Source organism: Ammospiza nelsoni, chromosome 3, assembly GCF_027579445.1.
Source record: "Ammospiza nelsoni isolate bAmmNel1 chromosome 3, bAmmNel1.pri, whole genome shotgun sequence".
NCBI classification, from domain to species: domain Eukaryota; kingdom Metazoa; phylum Chordata; class Aves; order Passeriformes; family Passerellidae; genus Ammospiza; species Ammospiza nelsoni.
In genome coordinates, this window is record NC_080635.1 from 84,636,922 (window position 1) to 84,662,409 (window position 25,488).

The window sequence follows — 25,488 nt, forward strand, 5'->3', positions numbered from 1 at the left end:
TTCATCTTATTTTCTGTCCCCTGTCCAGTTGGAGAGGGGAGCAAGGGAGAGGCTCTGGTGGGTGCCTGGCATCCAGCCAGGGCCAACCTACTACAAACAAACCACTTTTATCTTAATCCTGGCATTTAAAGTTTCCATTCTATCCTCAGTTTGAATCACAAAATGTAAAACCAAAACCAAACATGACCCTCCCCAGCCTGAGAACAATAGGAGCTGAGAGTCTAGAAACTGCTTTCAGTGATGACTACATGGTAAGTTCCATGTCTCAGTGGATGCAATACATGCCTGCAGAAAACATGGCTGTTGAAGAAATCAACTTCTATGGGATTCACTAAAGCTGCTCATCTGCAGTAAACGTGGGTGGAACTCTGAGCTTTGCTGTGGGTTCCACTGACAAGACCACAGACTAATACTTAACATGGGAGTTTAAAATATTGAAGCTTGCTTTTTCTAGGAGGATACCCAAAATCTGGCTAAAGAAAACCCTACAAGAAAATCTCCTTATAAAAGGGAAATAACAACTTATTAATTATTTCATCAATTCATATAAATAAATTAACCCCCTAGAAGTTCGCTCTATATTTAGCAGAAATCATCATGCTCTGACAGAAAACACACCTATACTAGACTACTTTTTTTTAGTCTTAACTTTAGCACTTTTTTTTAGTCTTAACTTTACCACTTATAACAAGCTGTGGGGGCAGGGAGGGAGAAACAGGAGTCAGTTCTGTATTTTTTCATTCAAAATTACATTTTTCATGAGTGGTATTTTGGATGTGTGAGCGCTTAGTCATCTGCATGATACATGATTTGTGTCTTAATCCTGTTTTCACTGTTTCTTCTTGAACCCAAATAATGGTTCTGTGCAACTGTCCTTCCTGAAGGGAATCCCTGTTCTGTATTCTGGGCTTTTACAAATTTACATAAAATACCATTGTCCACCTTCCCCTCTTCCATAAAAAAAACCTACTAATTGTAAAAGAAATCAACCAGCTTTTTCTTCCTCGTAGAGGTGGTGAATTATTAAGTCACTAGATTGCTTGCTGAAAGTCTGTCTCAAGACTGAAACTTTTAAAATGTGAATTGAATTTAACACGAGTTTCAACTAAGTATCACTTTTCAGGAAGATTTCTAAGCCCAGTGAAGGTAAACAACCATATCCTCTTATTTCCTTTGTTACCCCAGCAGCTCAAAGATAAAGATTTAAGACCTTTCAATCTCAGCTTTAATATACAGGAAACTATGGGCTGAATTCCTATGTAGCCATGAATGGGAAAGCACAAACCATCATGTTCTCAATCTTATGAGTTATTTTACCTCCACTGGAATATTTGAAATGATCATTCTGGCAGGGAATAACACCGGGTTATGTCTAAATACTCCCACCTTTGAGGTTAGTGCATCAAACCACATTTAGGATGTTTTGTTCCTAACTGCCCATCATTTTCACCTATTTACTTTGTCAAAACATTAATAAACAAATAAAAAGTATTTTTCCAGAGGCAGTACTTAATTGGATCTGAAATAGTGTATAACTCTTTGCCCCTGAAAAGTGAAACAGCTATTAGCTTCCAATTCCTAGCTTATTTTTAGAAGTCAAAACTGATGATAATACAATAATGTGCAAAGATTCTGATTTCTGTATTTAAGTATTCCTTCTACCATCTGCCTTTTCTAACCAAGTTCTGAAGTTTTATGTCTGATTGAAATTTTAGCACAAAACAGAAATCTCGTTAACACAAACACATCTATTCTACAGAAAAAATCCCAAGAAACTTAATCCCCATTTTGAAGTCTGCAACAAACAGAGTGGCACCAGCCACCAACCTCCCCAAGAATAACACAATCTTCTGTTGAAATCCATCTCTCTCCCAAAAGGCTGAGCAGGTGACAAGTACATAGACTACAAGTTTGGAAGGCAGCAAGAGACAAAAACAAGGCCAAATAAGAAAACAAATTTTATAGATCCAGTTTTACAGATAATGTGGTAATGCTAGTTCATACCAATGCTGAGAATATTCAAAACAGGAAAATCATCATGGTATCATTTATATTACTGATCTCAGTACATTTACATGTCTAAGGCAGACAGGAAGGGTGATACTCAGAAAAACAGGTATAGACTTTTACAAAGCATTCAAATTTTGTCCAAGAGCAGAACTGTCTACTTTACTGGCCTTCTGCTGACTTAGAATTTTATTACAGATGGATTGTCTTTACACTGAACTATACTCTCAAAGAACACTTTTGACAGGCTGTACATCCTCCTGAGTAAATCTGGAAATACTGTCTGACCCTCACGTAGGAACTGGGATTACAGCAAATTTCTCATCCACTGTATTGCATGGACTTGACTATTTTACTACTGTGAGATAGAGTATGTGATTTCACATTTCAGCTTTAAAGCAGGTATGTTTTCTCCTCAAAGTAAATGCTGTGTTACTTGTGCTTGTGTCAGACTAAAGGAAGACATAGCCAGTTCTATCAGGCAGCAGACCTTTTAGTCTAGCAGGCTCCATGTGAAACAGCTTCCATCCAAAGGCTGCCTAATGATACTGGGATGACACACCTAAGTTACACATCAATTATTATCTCACAGACTACCATTGAAAGTTGACTGAAATCAACTCACTGAGGACAAGATCTCAGTTCAGTTAGCATTACATATAAAGAAGCAAGGTGTTACTTTTGCAGTGCTTATGAGAAAGCACTTGAAGAGTTTACAGAAAAATTTATACTGAATTATATACTTTATAACTACATTGATGTGTGACAAAATGGTTGATCATGTAATCAGATTAAAACCTTTCTATATTTTTTCATTAGATGACAGAACAGCTAAAATACAAAATTAAACTGAGTACTGAATGTAGAGGCATAATTTTACAATTTAAATACATCAATCAAGTAAACTTTACATATTTCAGAAGAAGCTAATTATTTTCTTTTAGAAATTATATGATGAAGCATTAACGATACTTCTCCAAAAATGCTTTACAGCATCTAAGACATTGCTCGTAAACAGTTTCAAAGTCCTTTTCACTCCCCTAGAAAAGAAAAGAGGAAAAAGACTTTAAGAAAAACAATAGTGGCTGAAGAGCAAATACAAATTGCAGACTGGTTTTTCTGCTGTCAGTAATGGCAAACAAGAGACATTAGGAAAAAATAAAAACTGTGCAAATACTTGGTGATAGCTTTGGCATATTTCTCTCTAATTTGAGCTCAGATATTTCTACAGACGAACTCTGTGACTTTGTATTCAACAGTTCTGCATGACTTTCCTTCAAGTACTTCTTCCACTCACTCTTGAGTCTTTTAAGTCTTTTCCTTTTTTAGGTTCACACTAACCACTCATGTTGAATTTCACAGTTTAATGAAGCACTGTGTGGAAACAAAATGCCCAAAACAAACCCCTTTTTGTTTTGAACCTGCTTCCCACTAATACCATTTGCTTACCACTATACCTTATTCTCTACTTCCTGGGTCATGGATAGCAATTTCTTATTCAGCCTTCCCCATGATATCAAGATTTTATAGAACCCTCCTGCATCTTCATCCACTTCTGTTTCCTAAACTGAAGAATGTTAGTCGAATTGTTTGCTTTTGGCTGGCATTATCCAGCTCTTTTGACCACCTGTGTCAATGGCTATGTCTCTAACTTTCCTGATCATATCCTCTTTGTAACAAGGCTGATCAAACAGGGATTCACCCAACACTGAAAATATAGGTGCAGGTGCACTGCATTATTTTAATTTAAATAAATGTTATAAGCATAGTAACATTTTCCTTTCCTATCCCAGTAATACATGGTTTCCTTAAGTCACAAAAAAACCCCACTTTACACTTTTAGTGTAACATCAGATAATATATCATATGCCAACTGGGGATCTGGGAAGATTATACTGCACACACACAATTTTTAATCAAGCCACCCAAAGAATTTCTTACACTTACATAGTATGGATCTTCAATGATAAGCTGTTTCTGTGGATCGTAAGTTCCAAGTAGCTCAATTTTGGCCTTGCAGTCCTTAACTTGGTTGCTTTTCCTGTTCAAATCTCTGTAGAAGAGAAAATAAAATTTTTCCTTGAATTTTCCTTCAGAATTTTGGCATCAATGTTCATGACCATTTCTAGACAACACAGGAAAACGATGTCTCTGGACTCCATCATTCCTGCGGACTTTATGCTGCTCCTTGTTCTTGTTTTTCTTGTTATGTGGGGTCTTTTTTAATTGAGTATGGAAGACATAAACTGAATTCAGAGCATAAATAAGCAGTCAAGCACTTTATCCATAGCTTAAAAAAAAAACTTTTTAACAGTTTTAACTTTTTAAGTTCATCAAGTTCATTCTCAAATCAATGATTAGTACTTTCAACACTCACCTTTAGCTTGTACTGAACAAAAAACAATGGAAATTATCCAGGTATTTTTCCAGAAGTATGAGTAAGACTCTCCTGTCTTGCTCAAAGCCACTGTTTTAGACTGCTATGCTCTAGCTCTTGTGAAATCCTACCACATCCCGTTAGCAGAAAATGGTAAATCAGGGAGCTACACCTGTTTTCCTTTTGATATCCTGTAGCATTTTACCAACTGTCACATCCTCTTCCTTCTACATTGCTTCACGTTGATAAAGCATTCTAGTTTTGAGATGGCATTTTCTCTTTTTGCTTAAAAATGGCCATTTCTTATCCCAAAAATGATCTGTTTGTTATCCATACTTAAAATGGACCTCTCATCATCTTCAGATTAAAGGCAGCTCAGTACTATCATCTTCACAACGAACTCCCAAAACATACTAAATTATTTCAATATTACACATCTCCATACCAAATCATCATTTTACTTACTCACCATAACAAAAGGCAAAGAAATCCCTTGTGAATACTTAGTCATAACCATATCAGCTTTAAGAAATTAAAATTATTAATTCTGATTAAGAAATTAATTTCAGATAGTTTAGAAATAGCAGTGAGACCACAGTACTGGTTTTGCTTGAAGAAAAATCAGACATCCTCTATCAACCTATTGCTTGAATTTACAGATTTTTCAATAAATTTTCTAGCCTTCTATTATTAAAAAAATGTCAGACCATCTTCTTAAAGGTTTTTGGCATACCACTTAATGAAGAGGACAGGGTCAGATGGCTCTGGTACTAAAGAAAAGACACGTCCCAAATATTCCTTTTCTGACAGGCATTCCATCAACACCTGGAATCAGCTTGCCCTCCTAGAGCTACAAATAAGCATTCCTAGGCAAAACAGTTGAACTCAGTGCAAGCTAAAGGCAAAACTTTATCACAGCAGAAGCAATATCCCTGTTATAGTTCTGATATTTCTTCTGCTCTAAAGATCATATCATATAAATTGTTAATTCAAATTTCTGTTTAAGAATTCAAGTGAAAATAGAAGGAAGCCTTGTCACGTCATTGCCTGAGACACTGCAATCAAGCCAAGTGTTACATACCCTTCATTCATGAAGGCTGTGAAAGAGAGCTTATTCAAGACATTCCAGAAAATTCAACAAAATCACACTTATTTCAATTAAGTGGTGCTGCTCTAGAAGACTTTATGTGCTACTAATAGGGTCTTTATTTAGATTTTGTTGTTGGTTCTGGTGGTTTGGTTTGGGACTTTTTAAAATAACTTGACAATAGCCTTTACAAGCACGTTGACACTTGTAGTTTATTAAATTCAGCTCCTTAACTCTCATTATACATGTAATTGAGTAGAAATTTTGCTAGTGATATCCTAAATTTTACACTAGGCAGCTACTTTACCAGATCTTCTTAAGGACACTCAGCTAGAGCACAGCTAACAATAAAACAAGATTTCCCCAAGCTAACAACCTTGCTAATTTCAGAGTTCCCTCTCTTTTTCTACATAAAAAAGTAAAAAAAAAAAAGCCCACATCATATTTAATCCTTCCAAGTTCCCAGTTTGTCTTTTAATTGCCATGCAATTAGAAAAACTGATCACTTCAATCAAGACAGTAAGTACGTCCTCATTCTTAATTACACAGGCATCAGCTGTATATAGCACAAAGTAACTAAATTTCCATTTCCTTCATCCTTGAGTGGCACGTATCACACAAATAAACCATTGAGTTCTGGCTCAATAAACTTATTAGAAGTGAAGAATCCATCCATTAGGACATCATTCACATACATGTAAAAAAAAAAACCCAAACAAAGAAACCCCAACATAAGCTAAGCAGTAAAATGTGACATCTGTGTTCAAAGTGACTTATGAGACATCACTACAAGTAATCCATATGAATTCATTCCATTTCTTCATACATTACCTTAGATTGCTCTCATCCATACAAAGTATATGATCAAAGGTCTGGAAATCCTCTTTAGTAATCTAGAAGTAAAAATAGGTGCTTTAGCCTACAAACTGCATTTGATTAATGAAAGGGGAGAAAAAAGTGTTTTCAAATTCTGTAGCTATGATTTATTTAAAAAAGACACAGGTGGAAAGTATAGAACTGCGCCTTTATGCAATTTTACAATAACTTAAACATTTTAAATATATTTTACCATGATTATGTATCCATTTCTGCAAACCTTCCACAAAAACACAAACCCAAGTCAGTTATTTAACCAACCTTTTCTTTTTCCTTTTACATTTCATGCATCAACTTAGAATATTATTAAAAACAACATTTCTAGTACTTTTCAACTACTAAAACTAAAGCAATTTCCAATTGTGGGAATCATGCAATAATATGGTTAAAAATAAAACAGAAAAATTACTTTCTTGATAGGAGAACAAAAATGTAGGTAACCTGGAATCAGTTGCAATACTTCCAATCTAGAAATCTGCCACTGCACAAGAACATACACCAAGTGAAACTTAAAGCTGAAGTACGACGGCATTAGTTACAATCTCTTAAAAGCAAATGCGTCCACAGTATTTTAGACCATGTAAATTCACAAAATTTGTAGTATGAGGTGAAAAATCTGGGATCTATTGTACCTTTTACCATCACGTTATCTGTTCTTTTTCTTTCTTGTAATTTATTGACTCCTAAACATAAGTATCAATTAGGTTCAGAGATCTGAGTTCAATTCATGTAGGCAAACACAGCAGATAAACCACTGACTTAAATACTAATGCCATCTTCTTGTTATAAGGATGGCTGGAGATGTTTGCCAGTTTTCATTTTATTTCAGTTTACATTTAAGCCTTACTTTAGGGTAAAATCTTCCCAGACCATGGCCCCAGTGCTGGCATAAGATATCTGAACCAGGTGTCCATAATGAGGATGAAAAAATGTAATAAAATTTTTAATATTAGAGTTCACTTTAAGACTGTTTTTCATATATAGTCCTGTGTGAAGCATCACAACCAAGAAACTTGGGAAGGTTGTTCAGAACAGGTTTTCTGGCAGGCATCCCTACAAAGAAGGGCTAGAGAAGTGAGTAAGCAAGGAAACAGCCAAAAGGCAAAACACAGTATCCCATAAGTCAGAGTTTTAACTTGTAAAAAATATTTATGTATTAAAAAAAAAAAGTTTAGATGGAAAAACAGCTACTTCTTTTTTTTGTGCAAACAGCAAATAGATACTGATTAAGCTCCCATAACAGGGAGCAAGAAAAGACAGAAGTTATCATCAGAATAAAGCCATAAATGAAACAACACACACAAAGAGAACTGAAGATGAAAGGTCAGGAATGAACATGAAAAGAAAGGGTTAATGATGAAAACTAATGCAGACTTGTTTATTTTCACTGTAAAAATATTTGCTGTATTCATGCAGTGCCTCTGACCTATGAAAATATTTTTGCAGTGGAAATAGCTCTGTTTTCCTGGCAAATCTAATCAGGATTTCTACAGGCTGCTTCTCATTGCTCTACATAGCTGAACACCTGCCCCTGTGAAAATAAGAGGGCACTGATTTCTTTGTTGTATGGACAAATGGAAAAGTAAACTAGGAACACTTGACAGTGTGGCAGTTATTACCCTATGACCAGCACTAATAACGTTGCAAATGCAGCCGTAAAACCAAGGTTACATTTGGCTCGTGCTTTTAAGCCATAACACAGAGTCAGTTAAAAAAAAATAAAAAAGCTTTAATTGGGCAAACTCCAGTGAACTGAAGGCACTCCTCAAAACTACTAAAACTAGTACTTTGGGGGATGAAATTGAGAATGTAAAAATTTAGATACATTTTGAGAAGTGTAGTGGAGAGTTCAAATAGTCAACTTTGTATGAAACTACGCAGATAGCAATAACTTTACATTTAAAAAATGCATATAACATTTATTAAATTATTAGTGAAACATTTAACTTTATTTACAGAAGGGAAATCTCATTTTCTGTCTGAAACCCATAGAGAGGTAGTAATCCTCAAATTTACCCAGTTGCGAAACAGTATTTAATACAACCTTCTTCTAATCTCAATTTCATATTTAAGGCAAATGCATGGTATGAGTCATACCAAAACCAATTTTTGCCTCAGCATGAATAAAAGTGAACATTATTACAAACTTTCTGGTTTGTGCATGAAGAATAAGAGCTTAGAGAATGTCATACAGCAACCTGCCATTAGCTAAAATGATAACTTTATTTTATATATAAATATATAATTTGTTTTTATATTTCACTTTTAACTTAGAATATCACTGTACATGATGGTAAGACACGACCAATTTAATATTCTCTTTTACATAAAACATTCTTGTAGTACTGAATTTAAAAAAAAGCTACAATCCATGATCATAAATATGCAAAAATTACATGAGAGAAGGTGCCTTTCACTGGGTGGGTAACAATTTTCCAGAGGACTGAAGACTATTATTGTACAGTACTTTGAAGGCAACAGAAGATAAATCCCTACTCTCTATTTCTGCAGCTTCTGTTATTAAATCTTCCTTAATCAGTTCTGAAACAAGTGTCACACAAAATTCTATCCTAAAGTTTGTCTCTAAAAGTGAAGCAAATACACTTCCACTTGTACTAACCTGACCACTCTGAAAAGTCCTGTTCTACACTGTCAAGTACCTCTTTTTTCAGAAGTACCACAAGACCATATCAGGTCTGAGAATCAGCAGAGACCATCTGACAGAAGTTTAGGAAAACAAAAAACAAATTTGGAGCTATGTTGTTAACATCAGTGCAAAATAAAGTTATCTGCAGTTGCGGGATTTGAAGATTTTCTTTACAACAGAAACTATGTGTACTGGAATGATTTAGACAGGATGATTTTCATCCTCTTAAGTCTTTCATTCTATTGCCTCATTTTTTAATTTTCTCTCCCTGTATATGTAACATTTTAAGATCTTCTGACTGAAAAATCTCTTCGTTTGCCACAACGTATAAGCAAATGTCTTCATTAAAATGTTTTCATTCCTTCTCTGCCAAAGGAAGATCTAAAGATTTGCTTCAAGACAGAGGATCAACTCGTTTTGGGTCCTTTGTTTTAATTTACCTCCTCATAAACCACTCTAGGAATACCTAGAAGAACAGTTCTCAAGTTTTCAAGGTATCTTCTAGAAAGACAAATATGTCACACTACTGTTATGACTGAAACACTGACTGAATAATTTCAGTACCATTTAGCTTGTACACTGACAAATAAGATGTTTGTAAGAACTGATGAAGAGTAAATCCGGATGTTGTAACAGGATAAGATCACAGCAGATTTTTGCAGTGATTATTCTAATAGTAAATTATTGAAATGGTGCTGTGCTTAATTCTGTTTTATATAAACAGAGATTAACATCAGGAGAGGTCAGCAGAGGGCAATTGGCTAATTGAGAGAATTTATTTTTGGAAGTCAAAAATCTAAACATGTAGTCTTTGAAAAGTGAAAAAAGTAAATATGACCTCAGTGGGGTCCAGAAAAATTCTGAAGGGAACAGAAAAGTAAGATAATAACAAGACTACTTGATCTTTTTGTCAATACAAAAACTAGTGGCGTAAACTCAAACTAAGTAAAGGTCAAGCCCTAAAGGAATTTCTCATATCCAGAGAGTAGTTAACTGAAGTAAATTATGTGCATTTATATGAGTGTCTGAATGATTTAAATAGATGCAGACACATTTACTTCCAATCTCTCTGGAATTCAGTATGGAAATAAATACATGTTCTTTTGTTAATGAAAACAGATACAAGTTCAGGTAAAACTTAGAGGATTTCACTAAATGGCAATCCTACCTTTGACTTAAGAATGCTTCAAGGGTATGTTTTCCTCTGAAGTTACCACCAACTGGGCAACTAGTCTTGGGTTTGAGTGCTTTCATTCTAATTTAGCACTTCAGATATTTTTAAAAGATCTACATGCAAGTGCAGAAGCTTTTTGTGATGAATGAAGAGGTATTCTACTTCTTTTTGGACCTGCTAAATAAATATACAACTCCTTGCTGAAGGATGCATCACAGATTACTACAGTAAGTCCAGTTTTAAAAACCATTTTAAAATGCTCAGAATACTAAACATTTGGAGGCAGGAGTTTTCTACAATGCAGAAACTGGTTCAATGCTTTCCAGTTATACTTCCAATGAACCTTAATAACAAAAAACTAATTAAGTTCAACTAGAAGAGTTAAGTCGCTCTGGAGTCCTTTAAAAAACTGCACGGAGTATTTATTTATTTATTACTTGATGCTTAACCATGCACTGCTCAAATGACTTCTATGATTGCAATGGTTAGGGCACAGGTATGAATAAGGAAGAAAATATACTCTCTTCTACCTGTCGTGCTTTATGTGCTGTCTCAATGCCATGATTTCTTAGACAGCTTAAAGCCCTTGAATCTGGGAAGCGCCCCACGTTCCAGTTTGAAACAGCAGCACTGTCTGTCCTCCACTGTAAGAATAGAACAAATACATAGACAGATTTAAAGAAAATTAAGGTACAGTACCTGCCTGGCAATATGACTCATGGGAATGCCATGCTTCTTCATGCAATTCTGTCCTCGATAGTCAGGAGGGCTTCCTATTTCATAGGTAGATGTCGCTGCACTGTCTATCCTCCACTACAGAAAAACAAATTCATATTTTTATGTTTCTTTCCTTACTGCTTATATTCTGACTGGCTATGAGACAGTTATTTCTTGGAACAGAAAGCAATAGCTTACCTTATTTTCAAGCTTCTCATCAGTCACAAGTTTTCTGAAAACTGCTTCAGCTATTGGAGAGCGGCAGATGTTTCCTATGGAAACAAGAGATTCAAGTGAATTTTCAGACTATTGAAAAAAAAACCAGTCATTGTGTGGATTTTTCCGCCCAGATCAGATTAAAGATTTTTATTTACTCAGAATGCAATTTATGTATATGAGAACCCCGAGCCCTGCACCTGGGTTGGGGCAATCTCCAGTATCAGTACAGACTGTGGCAGGATGGAATTGAGAGGAGCACAGTAGAGGACTTGGGGACACCGGTGGGTGACAAGCTGGATATGAGCCAGCAGAGTGCACCTGCAGCCCAGAAAGCCAATCATATCCTTGGCTGTACCACAAGCAGCATGGCCAGCAGGTCAAAGGAGGGGATTCTGTCGCTCTACTCAGCTCTCATGAGACCCCACCTGGACTGATACATCCAGATCTGGGGCACCCAGCACTAGAAAGACATGGAGCTCTTGGAGTGGGAGCCAAAGGAGGGCCACAAAGATGATCTGAGGGCTGAGCACCTCTGAGTGAGAACTGAGGATGTGCAGTCTGAAGAAAAGGACTGGGGAGATCAGATCTTACTGCAACCTTTCTATATATAAAGGGGGCTGTAGGGATAGAACAAGGGACAATGGTTTAAAAAGAAATTGAGAACAAGAATAAACAAGAATTTTTTTTTTTTTTTTTTTACAGTGAGGGTGGTGAGACATTGGAACAGGCTGCCTAAAGAAACTGTGTGCTCCATCCCTGGAAACGTTCAAGACCAGGCTGCATGGGGCTTTGAACAACCTGGTCTACTGGAAGGCATCTCTGCTGCAAGACACTGCAACCAGATGAGATGACCTAGCTGATGGTCCCCTACCACTCAAATCATTCTAGCATTCTGTACTATCCACTGGTCTCTTGAACAAGTCCAAAACACAGCCACCACCATTGTAAAAATGTAGTGAAATGGCTGAACAACCTGTAGTAAAAACACTCTTGTTAACTGAATTCAAGTCACTACAGCTCAAACTGAGCCCTCATGAAGAGCAGCATCCAGAAACCAAGTCTAACCTCCAAAAATTAAATTCAAGTACACAAGCTCTAAAAACATCACGGGAAAAAGAAATTCTGAACTTTTTTTGCCCAAAATACAGAGGATTAGGAATAAAATCTAATATATGGCAAAGCTTAAATGCTGTCAACCAGCCAACCAAATACATATACAATCTTCTCTTCCAATGAACTCCAACTGCCCTAGCCACTTGATCTGACCTTCTTTTCAAAAAGAAGTTATTTCAACAATGAATTACAGTTCCATTAAAAACTAAAAATAATGGATCTGCAGTACATTTGTTCTGAAACTGTAACTACAACTGTAGCGATCTAGGGCAGAGCTCTTAAAAATGCATGCAGAAATTCATATTTGAAAAGAATTAAGTGTCTCAACAAAAAGAAAAAGCCTTTTCAACTATTACTTTAGTTCTTTCTACCTTTTCATCCTCAGAAATTTTCAGTTACTAGATGGGATACTCATAATATTTGATTTGTCATGCAGATTGCAGTAACTCACACACACAAATCTTCTGTTCCCATCAGACATAATGTGTAACTTTGCTCATCTCTGATTTTTGAGCAGATTAAGTATAAAATACCAGAAATGGCAAAACCCATCTCTGTACCCTTAAATTAATCACTCTCCTACTACTGATTAAATTGTTTCCAAATCTCAAACTATAAAAAGAAAAAAAAAAACACCAATGAACAAAGCTAAATTTCCACCAGCAAAAAGAAATTTTTACATGAGGCACTTAATCTCATTTGTAAACAAAACACCAAGGTAGATACTTCACTGCTAGAAAGAAGCTGCTATGACCTGGGCATTCAGTAACTGCTGTCACACATCAACTAAAAAAAAATCACAAAGAGGGAAGTGAAGATCTGAAGCAACACAAATGGACTATCAAAGATTCAAAGATTTAGAGAACATCAAATCAACTAAATGGCAAAAGGAACAGGCTAACCACTGAAAAACTGACCTTGCCAAAACATTAAGTGAGTTCTGATGTCATCAGATCTTCTTCCAGGAGAAGACATACTAATTCCATTGTTTGAATTAGTTTATTTCACACACAGAAATGAAATCAGTCTTGGAAGAAAAATAAAGCAGGAAAATTTTGGGGCTCCCTATGTGGTTAAGTGAGAAAATAAGTTTGTACTATTAATTAAGTAAATGCTTAAAATATGGTAATAAAGTAAAAAATAATCTCAGTTTTTGAGTGAGTTAAAACAGTACAATTTCAAAACATGGTAACATACAGCACAAGGCAGAAAATAACCTTCATATCAATGAACTCAATTCTTTGATATTGCAAGCCTGTACAGCATCACTCCCCTTACAAACACATCAAGCTCCATTTTAAAAAGCATCATCTATCTTAAAAGGCTATTCCAGATACTAATTTCCTGTGGTAGCATAAGACCTTCCAGTTTCAACTTAGTATTTATTCCTGGAAGTCTCTGCTCATCTGATCTTGGTTAACATGAGTCTGTCTTTCCTTCAACAGATACAGAACCCTTGCCAAGCTGTGCTAAACTAAACAAACCAAGCTCTCAATCTCTTCATGAAATTAACTGACCTTATCTAATCACTCCAGTTAAGTCAAATCTGCACTTCTAATTTAAATTTACTTCTCTTGAATACTGACAAACAAAACGACAGATTACAGTACAGGAAAAGTTTGTTCACATTTGTTTTTTAAATTAAAAAAAAGTCTGTAATAGGTACATAGTGTTTTTGAAAACAACCTGAGAACTTCTACAGTCACCTTTGACTCATTGACGAGTATCAAATTTATGATTACAGCCTCCTACTCCGAATTTGTCCATTCCCTCTCTTTCTTTGTAACTTCAAATAGGTGACCTTTAAGCCTTTTCTCCAAACTATTACATTCTGCTCCCATTACACCAGCTGTGGGGGCCATCCATTTCTTTCGGAACAAAATTTTTTCTCTATATAATGATCCCACACAATTGGGCATGAATGGTAACCTTCATTACCACACTTAACATATCAGTAAAAAACAATGATTAATATTCTGGGACCTAGTAATTCATTAACTAGCTCCCAAAATGTCAAAATGGTACTTTTGAAATAAATCCCTCATGGCTTTTTCCATTTGTTTAGCCTTCTGCTCACATGGACTGAACTTGTTCCAAATTTTCACTCTTCTACAGCTTGATCACTTCTTAAAATAAATGCCATAAATATAATCTTTAATGATATCATATAAAATGCCATAATGAACACTACCATGATCACCCTTGATTAAACATATTAACTACCACTTCTAGCGGTACCTAGAAACTTCAGCTGGATCATTTTTGAAACCAACACTTAACCCAGTTTGTGACTTAAAAATTCACATCTTCCCTGATGACACACTCCAGATATTAGCAGAGGTATTAACACTGTTAGGGAACTTCAAGCAGCATTTAAATCTATTTTTGGTAACTACAGACAGAATCACAGAACTGACTTAAAAGAAGCTCTTTTCCCCACATACTCTGCAATATTATTTTAATCTAAACAAATTTACCCATGCTACTCCTTGCAACTGTTATCACTCATCTCAAGGCTGATGTAAAGCTCTATCTTATCCCACTAACATATGCAAACTTAATTCTTGTTTTCCAGTCACTTTCCTCACTAATTTCTATCTATTTCAGATGCAGCTGTACATCCCACATTGGTCTTTCCAGGCTGTGCATCCTCACAGATATACAGTATTTCCTAAGTTACGGACTGACATTCTCCATTAGGAGAACGGAGAAATTTCACAAAAAAAATCATAGGGCAATTAAATTCCTCCTTGGACTTGAACCATTCTTCTCCTTAAATGTTACCTACACATTATCTTCACTACCTATCCTCCTCTAGTGTTCCCTTGCTTATTGTATTTCCAACTGATCTGATCATGCTGGCTTTATGCAGAAGGCAGCAGTATTCAAGTTCTCAAAATCTCCCCCTTCTCCCTTCATTTTTTTGCATATCAAGTTCTCTGAGCTGTAGTGACATTTTCAATCATAGAAAACTTGTGCCCAAGGTAGCTAGAGTCCACCTACTGAAATTAATCCCACAAACATCTCCAAATACAATGATTCAAGGACAAGAGATTTCAATCACAAAATCAGTACTGGAACCATCTGTCAATCACTTTTAAGAAGTCATGTTTTCACATTCTTTTCTAAGCACAAGGCTTCCAGAGACAGTGACCTAAGCCAACACCTAATTTTTTCAGTTCTTACTCCTGTCTCTGCACTAATCTTTGATCCACTCCCAGGCAGAAATGGAAGCTCTGCTTCTACTGGCAGGAGAGAGAACTTGAATCCATTTAATGCTCAGTTCCATTGCCCATCTCTGAGCATGTTGATCCAATCACTTCGTTTCTAATGTGGTTTTGTACCTTAATTATTCCTTATTCAGCTCCCTACTTGTTTCAGAGCTTCCCCAAATGCAAACAAATGGTTTTCTCTTGTTCCTTCCTTTTGCTGTCTGCTGTTAGTAACAAAAGTTTTATTACTTTTCATCCTCTCACATGCAAAAACCTGATTTTTGTTCTACTTATGTTTCCATGAATGGTCACTTAACCAAAGTGACTGGAAGAATGCTTCCCATCATTTGCACCACTCATCAGGTCCCCTTCACAAGTGTTTAAAACTGACTGGTCACTTTATCCTGTCAGAACTTCATCACAAGTCCTAGTTCTTTCCATCTTGTCACACTCAGCATTCAATTACTTTTGTGAGGAACCATTCAAGGCACAGATTTCAGTTCAGATTCCCTGGTTTCTGCATTCATGTGCATGTATGTGTGTGTGTCTCTAAAAACTTTCCTTGCAGAGAGAATATTTATCCTGAATTATTCAACTGCTGCTTTTCTAATAAAGCTGAAGAGTCATCAGGAAAACACAAGTTTTCAACACATAAGCACCGAGTTATAACAATCAGACTCCTAACACATTTTAAGCATACACCCTGTTTTTCAATTCCAGGACTACTTTTACAACCATGCTTTCAACTTTTTAACACTTCTGCATCATTAGGAAACACAGATTGAATAAGACACTGTATTCTTACAGCTGTATTACAAATACCACATAGAAGAAAGGTCATTTTCCTTACATTTGTCTAACATTCTCTTGGTTTAAAAAGACATTTCTTTTTGTCAACCTGCAAAGAATCTTCATTACAGCAACTGTTTTTCATGACTTCTTCAATGTCTTACCCAACCTAATGCTTTTCCATTCTGCAGCTATAAACAGCATTTTGTCCCACGCAACCTAGTACTTGGCTGTATCTAAAGGCATACAATGAATTGTGACACCTGAACCAGGAAACTCAAATCTCTCTGTGACTGTCATCTAACGTCCTCATAGCCACTAAGTTAGCTGCCATTTCAAAAATGATTTGATGCAGTCTAGATGCCCAGGGACAACAGTCACACTCAGTGATTCACAACAAGCATTAATCATCTGAAGATGTAACCAAACCCACTTTTACTCAACAGTACACCCATCTTACAACTGCTCCTCCATGTCTGGAGGAGACCAGAAAGCCAGTGCCTGGTCTAAGATGCCCACTCAGCTTGTTGTGCTATTGTGGAGAAATCATCAGAGAGAAAGAGGCAGACTTATATAACACAGCATCAAATTAAGCCCATTTCTGGAGCTCAGCTATCAATTACATGAGCTATGTAAGTGTAAAATGAGCAAACTGCATCTTGATTCACCTCCACTTTTAATTCTTTCTTTGCTTAAATGAAAAAAATATCTTCTGGTACCTTTTCATATGCTGTAATTACATATGTTGCTGGGTATTTCAATTATTTCTCAGTGATGAGGAACCCTTATCATTAATGTAGTTATGCACATTAACTAGATTGTATTTTGTTGTGTAATGATATCTGCTTATTTCATTACAAACAAAGAATACATATTTATATAATAGGTTTCTTTCAAAACATCGTAGAAAGAAAATGTAGTTTTTCATGAAGAAGTATCCTTTCTGGAATCCACTCTCACTAGATGTGGCAAACTTTAAAACTAATGGACTGCATTAACCAACACTACAGTTAAATGCAGTTCTAGAAATCTGTTTAGTACTCTTTTCAGCAATAATCTCAGCTATTATTCCTAGTAAAATTTAAGAGGAAAAAGTATCACCCTTGAAAAATAACAAAAAAAAATTAAGCAATCTTAAAGCAGGAACAAGAAACAAGTTGCCTACAAAATTTAACTGAGAAGAGTGTATCTCACTGGGAAAAAAAAAAGTGCTTATCATGTCAATTAGCCTTTCACACTGCATATCACTAAGGTTTTTTTTCATAACCCAGTAACACAGAAGAGGAAATGTCAAAGCTATTTACAACATTTGATTAAGACAATCCATCCTATTAACGTTGGTACTGATTGGTACTTGTGCACCCTTTCCTCAGGCCTAATAATTAATTAATAATAACTATTATGTTACACTAAAAAGAGCTCCTGAATTGGAACCTTGTTACAGTGCAAATCACCACTGTGGGTTTACACAGCCACATGTATGAACTGTTTCACAAAATCATAGATTAGTATAGTTTGGAAAAGACCCTGAAGATCACATGTGACTGTTAACCCAGCACTGCCAAGTCACCCAATAACTCATGTCCTTAAGCACCATGTCTATGTGTCCCTTAAATACCCATGCAGCCTCAACTATTGCCCTGGGCAGCCCCTTCCAATGCCTGACAACCCCGTTGTGATGAGATTTTTCCTAATACCCAATTTAAACCTTCCCTGGTACAACTTAGGGCCATTTCCTCTCCTCTTGTCTTTGTTAACTTATTTCAGGTATTGTAGAGAGTGGTAAGGTCTCTCCTAAACCTGCTTCTCTCAAGACTACCAATCCCAACTCCCATAGCTGCCCTTCAAGACTTGTGCTCCAGACCCTTCACCAGCTTTGCTGCTCTCCTCTGGACACGCTCCAGCATTTCAATGTCCTTCTTGACTGAAGGGCTCAGAACCGGACACAGCACTTGAGGTGCAGCCTCACCAATGCCGAGTACAGGGGCATGATCCCTGCCCTGCTCCTGCTGCCCACACTGTTGCTGATTTGGGCCAGGATGCCATTGGCCTTCCTGGCCACCTGGGCACACTCTGGCTCATGTTCAGCTGCTGTGAACCAGCACCCCCAGCTCCTTTTCCACGGGGCAGCTCTCCAGACACTCTGCCCCCAGCCCGCAGCACTGCAGGGTGATCCAGGGGCAGGACCAGCACTCAGTCTGGTTGAACCTCGTATTGTTGGATTTGACCCAGCCTGTAAAGCTCACTCTGCAGAGCCTTTCTACTCTCCAGCAGATCAACACTCCCACCCAACCTGGTGTTGTGTGTGAACTGACTACAGCAGCCCTCAGTCCCCTTGTCCAGAGTACTGATTAAGATATTAAACAGGACTGATCCCAACACTGAGTCCTGGGGAACTCATGACCAGCTGTCAGCTGGGTGTAAATCCATTCACCACTTCTTTGGGCCCACACTGCCAGTTTTTTACCCAGGAAACAGTGCACCCATCCAAGCCCTAAGTAGCCAGTTTTTCCAGGAGAATGCTGAAATGGTGTTAAAGGTTATAGTCAAGTCCAGGTAGACAACCTGCCTCTTTTTCTCATCCACAAGGCAGGTCACCTGGTCATAGAAGATCAGGTCATTCAAGCCTTTCCTAAGCCCATCCTGGTTGGGCCTGATGTCCTGGTTGTCCTGTGCCACATGATGGCACTCATGATCATCTGCTCTGTCACCTTCCCTGGCACCAACATCAGGCTGGCAGGCCTGCAGTTCCCCAGGTCATTCTCTCAAACCTTCTTGTAGATGAGTATCACATTTGCCAACCTCCACTCTACCACAACCTCCCCAGCTGAGCAGGACTGATGGTAAATGATTGAAAGTGGCTCAGTGAGCACTTCCAGCAGCTCCCTCAGTGCAGGAAACATGGCTGGAAAGCAGCCTGGCAGAAAAGAAAGGCCTGGAGGTGCTGGCTGACACCCAGCTGACAGCAGTGTGCCCATGGGGCCAAGCAGGCCAATGCATCCTAGCCGGTATCAGCAATAGTGTGGCCAGCAGGGCCAGAGATTGACCAGTGACTGTCCCCTGTACTCAGTACACACCTCAAACCTTACCTTCAGCTCTGGCCCCTCACTACAGTGGGTCCAGAGAAGGGCACCAAGGCTGGTGAAGGGTCTGGAACACAAGTCCTGTGAGAAGCAGCTGAGGGAGCTGGGGGTGTTTAGGCTGCAGGAAAGGAGGCTCAGGGAGACCTTACTGCCCTCTGTAATACCTGACGGGAGACTGGAGACAGATAGGAGTTGGTCTGTTCCCAGGCCACCCGTAATAAAGAAGAGGAAACAGACTCAAGCCGCAGCAGGGGAGGTTCAGGTTGGACAGCAGGAGGAAATTTCTCACTGAAAGGGGGGTAAAGAATTGAAAGGAGTTGCCCAGCAGGGTGAGGGAGTCCCTGAAGTGCTCAAGAACCAACTGATGTGGCACTTAGTGCTGTGGTTTATTTGACAGATTGGGGTTTGGTCAAAGGTTGGACTTCATGACCTTGGAAGTCTTTTCCAAGCTTAGTTAATCTGTGATTCTATTCTGTGAATCTGTGATACCACTCCCCATCCCTGTTTCCAGCTCAGGGAGCTGGTACACAGAGACTAACTGGGCTGAGTGTTCAAGACTGAGGCAAAGAAGGCATTAAACACCTCAGCCCTTTCCTCATCCTCTGTCGCTGTTTCCTCCTGCATCTAACAAAGATGGAGATTCTACTTAGCCCTCCTTTTGCTGCTGATGTATTTATAGAAACATTTTCTTTTGTCTTTTATGGCAGTAAACACTTTAAGTTCTAGCTGGGTTTTGGACCTTCTAATTTTTCTCCCTGCATAACTTCACAACATGCTTTAGTCCTCCTGAGTTGCCTGTCCCTTCTTCCAAAGCTCTGTGCTTCCCTCAGTTCCAGCCAGACTCCCTGTTTAGCCAGACCAGTCTGCTTCCCCACTGGCTCACCCTTCAGCACACAGGGATGGTGATTACCACTGTCCTTAGAACATCATGTTTGGGAAGGAGGATTCCTATTAATTAAGATTTTTTTATACAAAAACATCTGTATAGACCACTAGCTTCTAAACACACACCAACTGATAATCCCTTACTAAAGGATGTTTTCTCTGGATTATTATTAGGGGTTCATTTTACTCAAAGGTAAACATCAGAACATATTTCAGAAAACTAAACTGTTACTTTGCTATTCAACTAATCTGCACATCTCCTATTACAACAACAAACAAAGCAGATAGCGGAAAAGCCCAAACATTAACTAATGGTTTTGCAACAAACCTGGCAAACGGCCAGGGGTTCACAGCACAGAGGTAAGATTATATGGGCTAGGAAATATGTTAACAGCCCTCTTGGAGCAGAGCAGAGAGCCATCCAGCTTGGGATGCCCGGAAGAAAGCAGAAGTTTAGAGAAGGCATGTACAAAACGGGGAATGGCTCTGTAATCTGTGTAGTCAGGTTAGCTATTTGCTGGTTGTGAATGTCTTGTTTACGAGTAATTAATTGTCCTAAACTCCAGAAAAGCATTCAGGTGATTTCTGATCCCATCTACACTTCTGTTTCCTGGGACTTTGCATGATAAGATTTACAACTTAACCATACAAAATATCAGTAAAAGGAAGTTTCCTATTTCTTCATTTTGGTAGCCTTTCAAAAAAGTCTTATTCTTTTCACTCATTCTCATACAAGATCAAGAATTTCACTGTTAGATCATAACAGATCAGCCTCCACCAAGTTCTTTTTTTTACTTTAAGTCCTCCTACCCTTCTTTCCCTCTTTTTACAGCAGCTCTTACATGAACTTCAGTGGTTCTTGTTGTGGTTTTCTCTCCCTTTCCCCCATCAGGTGCTTGCAGGAGCAGGCCTAGGGGCAGGTTCCCCGTTCCCATGCCGCTGTTCCCGAAGCCAAGTGCTGCAGAACCCATCTCAGGAAGCAGTTCAAAGCCACCTCTCCGTGCTGCCCCAAGCAGCAGCCTTAGGTCAGAGCTGGTTTACGCTTATTTAGGTGTTGTGCTTTCCCACACACAAGCTTCGCGTCTGTCAACACTGCATTTCACTTCAAGACTTCCTACTGACCTGCCAGAATCACAGAACTATCAGGGTTGGAAAGGACCTGTGGGCATTATCTGGTCCAGTGCCCCTGTCGAGGCAGGGTGGCCTAGAGCACCTTACACAGGAACCCGTCCAGGGGCGCTTGGAACGTCTCCAGAGAGGCGGACTCCACGAGCCCCGGGCAACCTGTTCCGGTGCTCCGCCGCCCTCAGCGCTCAGCCCTTCCTCGTGGTTCCTATCACAGAAAGGGCGCGGGTGTATTCCGCCTTCTCTCTCCCTTCCCTCCCGGCGACTACTCCGGCCCTCCCGACACTGCAAACCCGCGGCGCCGTCCGACGGCGGGGGCCGCACTTCCCCGGGCCGCGGCCCTCGCCCCACCGCGCTCCCTCCCCACGCCGCGGGTGCCCCGGGCCGAGGGGCGGCGGGCGCGGAGCGGGAGCGGCCGTCCCTGCCCCGCTCACCCAGGCACACGAACAGCACCGACTTCGACTCGCCCGCCGCCATCTTCGCTCAGAGGACCTCGCGGCTGTCGCGCCGCCCGCGCCTCGCTTTACGGCACCGGCAGTTATAGGCGGCTGCGGGACTTGCCTGTTTTGAGGGGAAAAAAAGGAGGCAAGTATGGAACGTGCCCGGGACACCGGGAAGGGAGGGACGGGACGGGACCAAGCAGTGCCGGTGCCGCCGAGAAGCCGCTGCCGGGACGGGGAGCGGGCACTCCGCAATCGCCCCTGCCCCGCCCGCCTCACCTGCGGCAGGTGCGCGGCTCGGCGGGGCCGCCTTGGCGCCGCCCAGTGAGGCTGCGGCGGCAGCGGCGGCAGGAGGAGAGGGAGCGGAGGAGCCCCGGCCCGGGCAGGAGTGAGTATCCCGCGGGGGCAGGAGCGAGGATCCCGCGGGCCCGGTGGGCTCCTCAGGAAGGCAGGAGTGATGAGGATCCCGGGGGGCTCCTCAGCGGAGCGGCCGCGGCGGGCACGGGGCCGCCCCCGCAGCCGCGGGCGGAGCGAACGCGCTCGGACAGCGCGGGCAGGGCTGCGCTGCAACATCGCGGCCCCTTCTCGCCCGGGGTCGCAGCATGTGCTGCGTCCTCCGCCTAAAACTCTAAGAAGCGTCGAATGCGGCTGTCGCCTCGGCAGGCGTCTGGTGAAATTGAGCGCAGGGGCGCTTCGCTTTCCAGGGCAGCTCGAGTGTCTGGTTTTAGTTTAATTAGTTTTATTCCGTATCTATGTATAATATAGATAGGTTATATATACCTACTATGTATTGTAAGATATATGTGCACATATATTTTATTCATATTCTTTTACTATGTATTTTTAAAAAATTTTGTACGTTTTTATTTTTTCTGCTGGGCTATCTTGTACGCTTGATCTGTGTACCTGGCTGGGTTTTGTAACACCAGCAGACGCAGCCCCACCACGGCAGGGTGTGGCCAGGACTGGATTCCTCTGCTGCTTTTTAAAGACTTGCTTGGCTGGTTTTCTGGTCAAAATGCAGCAGTTTGGAGGTTAAATAAAAAAATGCCAGAATCTTAATTTTGTGCCAGATCTGTGATTTGCAAATGGACGCTGAAGAGCTTGTATAACGACTGCTGTGGAATGGAGCAAACTGCACATTTCCTTTTATGCAGCTTGAAATGCTGTCCTGCATACATCGCTTCTTTTGTAAATACAACTGACCACTATTTTAAAATGATGTAGTTATTTGACTTTGCAGTGGAAGTGATTGGTAATCAGCAACGTGGTTTATGTCCCCGGTGCCTGCAGCATCGTGCTGTTGTCAGGCCAGCTCTCAGGTCAGGGTGTGAGGTGGTGGAGCCAGGAGGGGCCAGGGCTCTGCTTTCCTGTCAGACATGGCCTTGGCAAAGGAGGGCAGGATGAGTCAGTTGTGGCATTCTCACATGTGGCTCTGCTATATTATATAAGTGAGCAGTGCAGAATGCCTTCAGTCCTGCTTTCTGTCCCATGCAGTCCCTTGTGGTGTCGACATTGCAAGTGGATTCCCCCTCTCCAATCCCGTTCCTGTGTTTGTGGGTGTGGGAGGGTGAGGCTCTGTGTAGAAGGGAGTGCTTTGAAAGGCCATCCTGGAATTCCTATAAAACCCCGTGTTTGAGGCTGTGTATGTCACGTGTAGGCACATGCCTAGCTGTAATTTTGAGACAAAGTCTTTCATGTTTCCCTGTCTTTGGGAGGGAACTGGGGAGGATCCTTAAGGGTTATTCCACAGTCTTAATTGAAGGGATTGTCAAGCATTGGAACAGGCTGTCCAAGGAGGTGGTGGAGTCACCATCCCTGAAGGTGTTCAAGGAGAAACTGGACGTGACACGGCTGTGGTCTAGCTGACAAAGTGGTGGTTGGTCTGAGGTTGGACTTGATGGTCTCAGAGGTGTTTTCCAACCTAAATGATTCTGTCATTTTCAGCCCTCAGCAATGGAAGAGAGACGCAGTTTTGCCTTCTTCAGCTAATGGCAACTTCATACCTTTGAAATGGACTGTGACACAATTCACTGTTGTCCATTGTGTCATGGTTTCTCTCCATTAAGAATTTCTCTTTCTGGTGTAATAAGCTCTCCATATTTTGGGGGCTTTTGAAACAGTTATTGCATTGTTGTAAAAGATCCTCTAATGCAGGGCTGTTATGAAGGATAACCTGTATGACTTAGTGGAGAGGAAATGCTTTTGTGAACAAGATAATTTAAGAACTTAGGAAGAACTAGGGTTCTTCCATTTAGTGATTAATAAATAGCAAGCACCTTCACTTCTTAAAGGTTTATTCCTTTTAGCTTGAAGAAATGTTTCTTGTGTGATTAATTGTAGGAATTAATTAGTTGTGGGAATTGGTGACTTCTTAGATTGGATTCATGCACACAGTGAATTGGGACATCTATGAAGTGTGGAAATGAGAGAATCAGAATGATGGTGATAGTTTTCTTGACAGAAAAGTTAAGTATTCGTTGGGAAATAAGCAAAGTCTATATTTTATTTAGGTAGTTAATATTTTTTCATGGTAGCATAGAAGGTTATTGTGTACTGTACATCTGGGTTTCATCTTACTTTTTATTCTCTCTGTACTTCTGGCCTTGTGAGAAGATAAACTAGATGCTTTTTAGGATTTCTGTATAAAAATAGCCTTGTTTTAGTTAAAGCTTTCATGTGCAAGGGGTAATAATGTTAATCTGCTTGGGTTGCCTTGAAGTTTATTCTTTATTATTAAAATACAGTTAACAAGTCAAAATTAAGATTCCCTTTGGGATATTCCCCTTACCCCACTGTCTGAATTTCACATATCGTACCAACTCCTGTGTGAAGATAACACGGGACAGGTAGAACTGAATTTGGAGCTCTGACTTAGCTTCAGTTGTGCTTCTTATCTTACTTGTTGGGTAGGACCTCTTTGGTGCCAATTGTTTACACATCCAACGTATTATAATAAGTGTACACGAAAGACTTGCTAGAAGGGTTTCAAGTGGACAGCATCCTGGGGCATGGGTGTAGGATGGATGGGTGTGGTGGCTTGTTTTGAGCCAAAGCCTGCAATTCTTATAGTACAAATTCTTGCTAGAGTTCACAGGTGAGCCTCAGACAACCCCCAGCACAACTCTTCTTTTTGTGCATGATTTAGAGCACATGTCTGTCATCTCTGTATTCTTGAAAATGATGTTTTATGATTCCTTTTGCACAATGGAGTGATTTCTTCCTCTTGCCACTTGTGTTTGTCCTTTCTTATAGTGCAAAGGCTACAACTTGGTTGTAGAACTGTGAGCTTGGGATTTTAGTATTCTTGCAATTGCTGAAAGTTATAAGAATTTTTGAAGACTTTTAGCCACAGGTATTCCACTACTCTGCCTCCTGTGCATCTGATGTCTAATGTGCATTTTGGAACAAATCCTCTGTGCCTCTAGCAGGTATCAACTGTCTTTACATGCCACAGTTCCTTAGAAATAAGGAACATCACCTAGCTAAAACATCTCACATCTTCAAGGGAAACACATTTTTGTTTAAAGTATATTTTTCAGCTTTGTCACTCACATTTTACCTTCATGTGTTCCAGCTTTCATCAGAATAGGAGATGAGGAAATTCTGCATCTCTAATTAGAATTTTCTCAAAGCTGACTTCTGTATGAAAACAGTTCAGAACCCAACTCATGAAATGCTTTTGATAATGCAGGAGACTGTGTTACAGGGCTTTTTTTCCTTGAATTTTCTAAAGG

At 39.7% G+C, this 25,488-nt stretch overlaps 2 protein-coding genes across 4 annotated transcripts in view; one reads left to right on the top strand and one right to left on the bottom strand.

Annotated features, from left to right (window-relative positions):
- Positions 1-1,945: 1,945 nt before the first annotated feature.
- Positions 1,946-21,878, bottom strand: ACP1 (acid phosphatase 1). 2 transcript variants are annotated; one of them, XM_059468312.1, is made up of 6 exons: positions 21,746-21,878; positions 11,084-11,157; positions 10,868-10,981; positions 6,303-6,364; positions 3,955-4,060; positions 1,946-3,047 (listed from the first exon to the last, which is right to left on the bottom strand). In XM_059468312.1, the coding sequence occupies exons 1-6, from the start codon at positions 21,786-21,788 to the stop codon at positions 2,970-2,972; spliced, it is 477 nt and encodes a 158-aa protein (XP_059324295.1). In that variant the 5' UTR covers positions 21,789-21,878; the 3' UTR covers positions 1,946-2,969. The 2 variants fall into 2 exon arrangements, with proteins under 2 accessions (XP_059324295.1, XP_059324296.1); XM_059468313.1 differs by lacking the exon at positions 10,868-10,981 and adding an exon at positions 10,699-10,812 and having other exon boundaries at positions 21,746-21,829.
- A 132-nt stretch (positions 21,879-22,010) lies between these two features.
- The window catches only part of SH3YL1 (SH3 and SYLF domain containing 1), a 45,261-nt gene continuing 41,783 nt past the window's right edge, over positions 22,011-25,488 (top strand). For both annotated transcript variants that reach the window (XM_059468090.1, XM_059468091.1), the window contains exon 1: positions 22,011-22,139. In XM_059468090.1, the coding sequence (XP_059324073.1) occupies position 22,139 (1 nt within the window). In that variant the 5' untranslated portion in view covers positions 22,011-22,138. The remainder of the gene's footprint in view (positions 22,140-25,488) is intronic.

Coding starts and splice junctions, on each gene's coding strand:
- ACP1 (XM_059468312.1), bottom strand. CDS start 21,788: ATGGCGGCGGGCGAGTCGAAGTCGGTGCTGTTCGTGTGCCTGG. Junction 11,158..21,745: donor GGTGCTGTTCGTGTGCCTGG/GTGAGCGGGGCA, acceptor TTGTTTCCATAG/GAAACATCTGCCGCTCTCCA. Junction 3,048..3,954: donor TCATTGAAGATCCATACTAT/GTAAGTGTAAGA, acceptor TTTCTTTTCTAG/GGGAGTGAAAAGGACTTTGA.